Source organism: Esox lucius, chromosome 5, assembly GCF_011004845.1.
Source record: "Esox lucius isolate fEsoLuc1 chromosome 5, fEsoLuc1.pri, whole genome shotgun sequence".
NCBI lineage: Eukaryota > Metazoa > Chordata > Actinopteri > Esociformes > Esocidae > Esox > Esox lucius.
In genome coordinates, this window is record NC_047573.1 from 32400108 (window position 1) to 32407510 (window position 7403).

Below are 7403 nucleotides of genomic sequence, written 5' to 3' on the forward strand. Positions count from 1 at the left end.
TTGACCTAAATGACTAATGATGATAAATAGAATCCACCTGTGTGTAATCAAGTCTCCGTATAAATGCACCTGCTCTGTGATAGTCTCAGAGGTCCGTTTAAAGCGCAGAGAGCACTGTGCAAGCGATAATATTGAAATGGAAGGAGTATTAGACCACTGCAAATCTACGAAGACCCGGCCGTCCCTCTTAACTTTCAGCTCATACAAGGAGAAGACTGATCAGAGATGCAGCCAAGAGGCCCATGATCACTCTGGATGAACTGCAGAGATTTACAGCTGAGGTGGGAGACTCTGTCCATAAGACAACAATCAGTCGTATACTGCACAAATCTGGCCTTTATGGAAGAGTGGCAAGAAGAAAGACATTTCTTAAAGATATCCATAAAAAGTGTTGTTTAAAGAACAATGACCCAAAAGGTTGTCAAAGAACACTGTAGGTGAGGTTTATCGAGTTCTTCCTTAAACCTAACTTCAGATTTGAATTTGTCGACAGCATGCAGGTGCAGGCCATTATTAAAATAATGAAAATGCAAGGTTTCACCCTTGGGTGATCCAAAACTATTTTGATCAACTTGTGAAATTGGCAGTGTTGTTTGACAGACTAAATAATAATAAAATTGAACCACAAAATATTTTATTGCAATCCTGGGACACTAGGTGGGTGCAATTAATGATTAGGTATAACAAAATAACCTTCAAGCTCTGGCTCTTTTAGGGCAAGGGTTGAATACCACTAAAAGGATACTCCAGGAAAGTAATTTAATAGTGACTATAAAATATTGTTAGCTTGCAGAGTGGTTATGTTTGCCTGAGGTTTGTAGTAGCATGTCATGGTGCGGTGAGCAGCAGCGCCACTGTGCCATATTATCACAAGTTCCCATATCTCACGAACACATCCTGGACTGTCACATGTTTCCAATCTTCCACACCAGGTCCCAATCTAGCTCGTTTGTATGTGTATATATGTTTCCCCTCTGCTCCCCACATTGTGGATCATTGTTGCTGTTGCTGTCATTGTTGCTGTCTGTATGCTGGTGAGTGTTGTTTGTGCTACTGTTTGTATGTTTAAGTCGCATTGTTGCGCACTTTTATTTTCATTCAGTAGAGTAGTTATTGTTTTCCGTTCGTGTTCGGTTTGTTGTTGTTTTAATAAACCAACGAACGTGATCTCTGCCTGCGCCTGGTTCCTCCAACACTACACCACGACAAGTGTTACATAGCATAACTGTTCAAAGGAAACCAAACCCTGGATTACAGTTTCTTCTGGCCCATAAACTTTTTTAAGGGGAGTAACAAACTTTCATTCTTTTGTTTTCAGCATTGGGATATTCCAAACTATAGGTTTCAAACAATAACAATATAAATAGATACACACATATATCTGATTGTAGGTGGTTCCAAAATACACAAATGGGTGTTGCAGGGCTATAAGAGGGGAGCCTCCATCATCTAATCTGGGATTCTCAGTGTCTCCCGACCCAAATGGATAGAGTGGAGCTGAAAAACAAAATGGCCTTTTATTGACACCTTGAATGAGCTTAAAGGAAATCTAACATTTAACTAGGTTTTCTTTACGTATTTATGTTCTCAATTGTGTTATTGTATAGATTTTTAAATGAGTTAATTGTAATGTGAAGCCTACATAAAGATGCTAAAAACATCTTTATACAGCTATGGAAAAAATTAAGAGACCACTGCATATTTTTCTTTCCTTTCCAAAAAAGTTGAAAAGGAAGGTTTTGAGGATCAGAATGGTTAAAATGAATAGACCACTGCAAATAATCGAACCAAATTTGGTATGAGTCTCTCCAGTGTGCAAAAATCCTATATCAATAAGTGTTTGTTCCCTAAGTTTTGCAACTTGCATTGGGGGAAAAGATGCAGTATTTTACTTTGAAACATTGTTTATATTATTATGCCAAGTGCAGAAGCATAAATCAATGCACCTTAAAAAATGAAAGCCTTATTTTGCTTGAAATACACAAACACTGAATATACTAAGTTTGCATACCCTGTCAGAAATTATGAAATTTTGGCATTGATTTTGAAAATATGACTGATCATGCAAAAAAACTTTGTTTAAATAGTCAATGAGTTTGTTAGCTCTCACTTGGATGCACTGAGCAGGCTAGATACTGAGCCAAGTGGAGCAGAAAATAACTGTCTAAAGACCTGCGTAACAAGGTAATGGAACTTCATAAAGGTGGAGAAGGACATAAAAAAGATATCCGAAGCCTTGCAAATGCCAGTCAGTACTGTTCAATCAATTATTAATAAGTGGAAAATGAGGGGATCTTTTGATACCAAGCCAAGGTCGGGCAGACCAAGAAAGATTTCAGCCAAAACTGCCAGAAGAATTGTTTGGGATACAAAGAAAAACCCACAAATAACCTCAGGACAAATACAGACTGCTCTGGAAAATTATGATGTTTCAAGGAAAACAATACGACGATACTTGAACAAAAATGAGTTGAATGGTCGAGTTGCCAGGAAGAAGCATTTACTGCACCAATGGCACAAAAAAGCCCAGTTACAATGTGCACGAAAACACCTTGACACGCCTCACAGCTTCTGGCACACTGTATTTGGAGTGACGAAACCAAAATAGAGCTTTATGGTCACAACCATAAGCACTACGTTTGGAGAGGGGTCAACAAGTGAACACGTGTGGTTTATGCAAGACAACCCAAGACTTTGCATGACCTGGATGCATTTTGCCAACATGAATGGGCAGCTATATCACCTGCAAGAATTCGGGGCCTCATAGACAACTATTACAAAAGACTGCACGCTGTCATTGATGCTAAAGGGGGCAATATACAATATTAAGAACTAAGGGTATGCAGAGTTTTGAATAGGGGTCAGTTCATTTTTTTCTTTTGTTTTATGATTGTGCCATTCGGTTAGGACCTACAGTTGAATGTGAATCCCATAAGAAACACAAGAGCTGTTTTACCTGCTCAGTCATGTTTTCTTTAAAAATGGTACATATATTACCAACTCTCCAAGGGTATGAAAACTTTTGAGCAAAACTGTAGAGTAGCAATTCCGTATACTAACAAGATTTAAATTACAACCGTTTATTACATATGACCACACATCCGATTTTGTTGATGTTATAAAGTGAAGGCCAGAGATATAACATTTTGAATTACTGTTGATAAACCTTAGCATTCTCCACAGGTGAAATTAACAAATGAATTATCCATAGCAAACTACATAAAAAAATTTCAATGCCACTTTGCTAGCTTGCCACCAGGACCACCAGGACAAGCATTACATGGCAATGATGGCAGCTAGCTACAAGCTACTTCATCTGCAAATTTGCTAGCTAGCTAACTTCATCAATTATATTAACGATTGCATTAAATTAGCTAGTAGACGATATCAGACAAATCTTAACTATAATAAATGGCTGCTGCTAATGCAAGATTATAACATTTTGTATCTTATATTTAGTAAACATGTGCATCAGTACCCTCTTTCATTACTGCTAGGCTTGTTTAGCATGATCCTGACTGCTCTAGTGTTTTTACTGAAGGGAGGGAAAGCAGCACAGTAACAGAAGCAGGCGGACTCCTGGACTTAACCATTTTACAGGGAAGATATTGGAACAGGTTACCATAGTGATTATGGTAACTAATGTAGAAAAAATATAATAGAATGATAAAATTACATATGCATTTATTATAGCAGACACCTGACAACTGGGGTAGAAATTGTCACCCCTTGCCACCCCAGGGGTTTTGCCAATGACTTCCACTTTTTGGAAATTTTGTACCTAGGTAGTCAATGTTATTTCATAATTGCCTAAAAGAATAGATAATGTATATTATTCCCCACAAACTTTGCTTTTGTGACCAGGACAGTGTTATTTTGAAATGTACCAAATGTGTGGCTCTTCGTAGACATGAAGTCAGAAAAAAAACACATATGAATCAAAATTAACGTGTTTATACTAAAGTTATACAAATATTACCAAAAAATATTTTGAAGTGAGTAATTTTCAAGCATTTGAAATGTTTTTATTCTCATTCATTGGTTGTGCCTTTCCACAAAAAACATTTCTTCTGAAAGATCCTTAGTTCTACTTTACGTTGCAATTTACAGACCTGTGTAATTTCTTTAAATCGTACAATCATAAAATCATGGAGTCATCAAATCATGCAAATTCTTTATATTGACTACAAGTGGAGGCCATTTAATAAGGGAGGTGGGAAGATTTTTAAATGTTTTGTTTTTCTTCAAAATGTTGTTTCACTTTACTACATTTCCCTTCTCAAATTACACACTTTTCAGTCGACAAGACTGGTGTAACTGGTTGACAAAAAGAAATGTGTACTACTTCTATAACTACTACAGCACCCACATGTCACTCCAAACAATAAGACATGCCCTATTGGCAGTGTTCCAGCTGGGTCTCCTAGAAGGACTAATTGTCAGAATTTACAAATAAAGGAAACCTCTCTCAAATTATTTGAAAACTATGGATACATAGTACATACTGCTCCGGAAACAAATAAGCACCCAAGGCAACTTTTTCTTTCCTTTCCAAAAACTGTCGAAAAGGAAGGTTTTGAGTGAAGAACAGAACGGTTTAAATTAACCATTTAATTGAGATAATTTGTTTGTATAATTCTCATGATATTCAAATCATTTGTTAAGTTATGTGGCATTACCAGAAGATAGGAGTATTACACAAGCGTCACGGCAATAATGCTGATTTCTAATGAGTTAAAGTTTGGTTTCTGATGAGTTGCTACCTCTGCGTAATCCTATGTTGAAATATGAGGAAACATAGATGTTCTTAATTGGTATATGCATTATACCTTTCATTGAAGTGTGTGAGCTATTTTAGCATTACATTTAATGTATTCTGAAACTTTTGATTGACATCCCCAAGATAAGAAACCAATTTAAACGGGATACATTTTGAGAACATATTCCGTTTTGGGAGTTGCTTGTTTAGCTACTGTAAATGGAAGGAAATCAATTGGAGAATCTCACCAGAAACAGCATTAGTCACGTCACCTGTTGAGATATGAAGAGTAAAATGTTTACACTTGGGATATGTCCAAACTGATTTGGTTTTATATTATTTTAGACTAAATATGTAATATGTGCAAATCACCATAATATTAATTAAAAAAAATGCTACTTACATATCATCAACAACAGCAACACAGAAAGCATGTTTTGACTTCCCATTGTCACAAGCACCTTTTACAAGAAAAAGAGAAATACAATCATCATCATTGTCTTAAATCATCTTTCAAGCACATCTTACATGTTGCATTGATGAGCTCACCTGTTTCTAAGAATCCACCCTTACAATATGGCACAGATGGATGCACAGCTTATATAGACTCCATGTTCCTTTGTTGGAATGCAACTTCTTTGAAAACCACAAACCAGTTTTTTCCACCAGGTTCAATAACTCATTCAAGTTATTCCTGTCATGCAGTGTACCAAAGGCAAACACATATTACTTCATCATAATGTAAATGTAAAGTCACCTCTAAAATTATAGATTTCCACAGTTTTTTAAAACATCCTTTTGTCCAATATGTAGTCACACTTTCAGAAATCAGAACACAATCAGCACAACATCCATTAACATACCATTAACACAATTCACGTTGTTTTCAAAGAATATTCATTCAATTAACACATTTCTAAAATGCTTACATTTTCACAACATACAAGCATTTCCAATACCACAATTATAGATCTTTCTTGTCTTATTTACAAATGTATGCCAGAAATGAAGATATACTGGAATGTTCAAAACTTTAAATACAGTATAAATAGACAGGCTGTTACACGAGGAGAGCCGGACCGAGCCATAGAAGGGCATCAACCCAGCAGCGGGACCAGTATCTGCCCCTTTGTGGGAGGATGAACAGGAGGAGCACTGCCAGACCTCTACAACATGACCTCCAGCAGGCTATTGATGTGTATGTTTCTGACCAAACTGTCAGAAACAGACTCCATGAGGGTAGCATGAGGGGCCAACATCCTCTAGTGGGACCTGTGCTCACAGCCCAGCGCCAAGCTGTTATCAAGGCAAAGGGTGGCTAGTTTAAAGAATCTAAGATATAACATGTATTTTGATATGTTGAACACTTTTTTTGTTTGTTTTGTTTGCTGCCTGATTCCATGTGTTATTTAATAGTTTTGATTACGCTGTACTTTGTAAAATAACATAACCATTCTTGCACAAGGCGTGGGTGGTTTTTCTTTGGCCAAACTAACCGGTCTGTCAAAAGTTGCAAGCCAACATATTTATACTGAAATTTAACACAAGTACACGCTGCATTAATCCAATTGCAGAATGTTGGTTTTGTATAAAAACATTTTGTTTCTTACTAAAATTTTATTTTAGGTACCAAATTGCAATAGGAAATAATGTTATTCCCAACAACTAAACATGACATAAATCCATCTTGATAAACTAGCACATTATCATTTTGAGACAATTGTTCATGAAATGTTTAAGGACAGTGGAAATAACCGCTAGGACACCAGTGATGATGGGCAGAACATGTAAATCTTTAATGTTCCAAAGATCCTCCGACATACGTACAAATATATCACCGGAGCGCTGACAAAAGAAGCGCTAGAGATGGGACACTTGATGCGACGCTTCGGTACGCGCCTCAGTGTTTTCTAACATGACAGGTCGTAACGAAGCTTCGGTACCCGTTACAAATAAAAGAACGCCACTTAGATTGACGTATGAAGCTTCGTTACTACGCCGTGCAGCCTGATGGGCTCGCTATTGGTTTTGAGTCAATTTAGAGTATTTAAGGAAGTGAAATTATGTTCATTTTTCGAGAGTGGGTCAAAGATGTTTGATGACTGAATAGAGATATTGTTACTCGTGAGATGGACCCATCTAGAAAAATCTTTCTCAATAAATGTTAACAAGATATGTCCCTTTTACAAAAGCACTGTTCTTCCCTCACTGTCCAATTACAAAAGCTCAGTTGCCAGTTGAAAACACATTCCTATTATTATGGAAATAAAAACAAAAGTGTAGGAAAAAGAACACACAAATTATTTGTGAAAAGGTATAGAGTAATTTGCCTTTTATGTGCCGGAAAGCCTCATCAATTCAACCAGGCCTCGTTTGGCCATCACTAAAATGCGCTATAAACCAAATTCAGCATACTCAGCTAAAAAAACAACCGAACACCATAATCCCTACTGACTGACAAACTAGAACAGGTAAACTGTGCGCTAGTACGATGCCTGATACATCGAACATAAATGAATCAACGACAACCTGATAGACAAACACACTGATTTAAATACCGGTGGTAGCCGGTGGTAGCTAAAAGTGGGAGACACGAAATGCTTGATGTGTCAGTTCATAGGAAGTCGGATGGGCAAGATTTAAA

At 36.9% G+C, this 7403-nt stretch overlaps 1 protein-coding gene across 1 annotated transcript in view; it reads right to left on the reverse strand.

The window, feature by feature from the left end:
- The window catches only part of LOC105006337 (alpha-tectorin), a 46828-nt gene extending 41498 nt beyond the window's left edge, over positions 1-5330 (reverse strand). Inside the window, exons 1-4 of the mRNA XM_034292393.1 lie at positions 5309-5330; positions 5163-5220; positions 5008-5031; positions 1376-1497 (exon numbers count right to left, since the gene is read on the reverse strand). Coding sequence (XP_034148284.1) covers positions 1376-1497; positions 5008-5031; positions 5163-5208 — 192 coding nt within the window. The 5' untranslated portion in view covers positions 5209-5220; positions 5309-5330. The remainder of the gene's footprint in view (positions 1-1375; positions 1498-5007; positions 5032-5162; positions 5221-5308) is intronic.
- Between the last annotated feature and the right edge of the window lie 2073 nt (positions 5331-7403).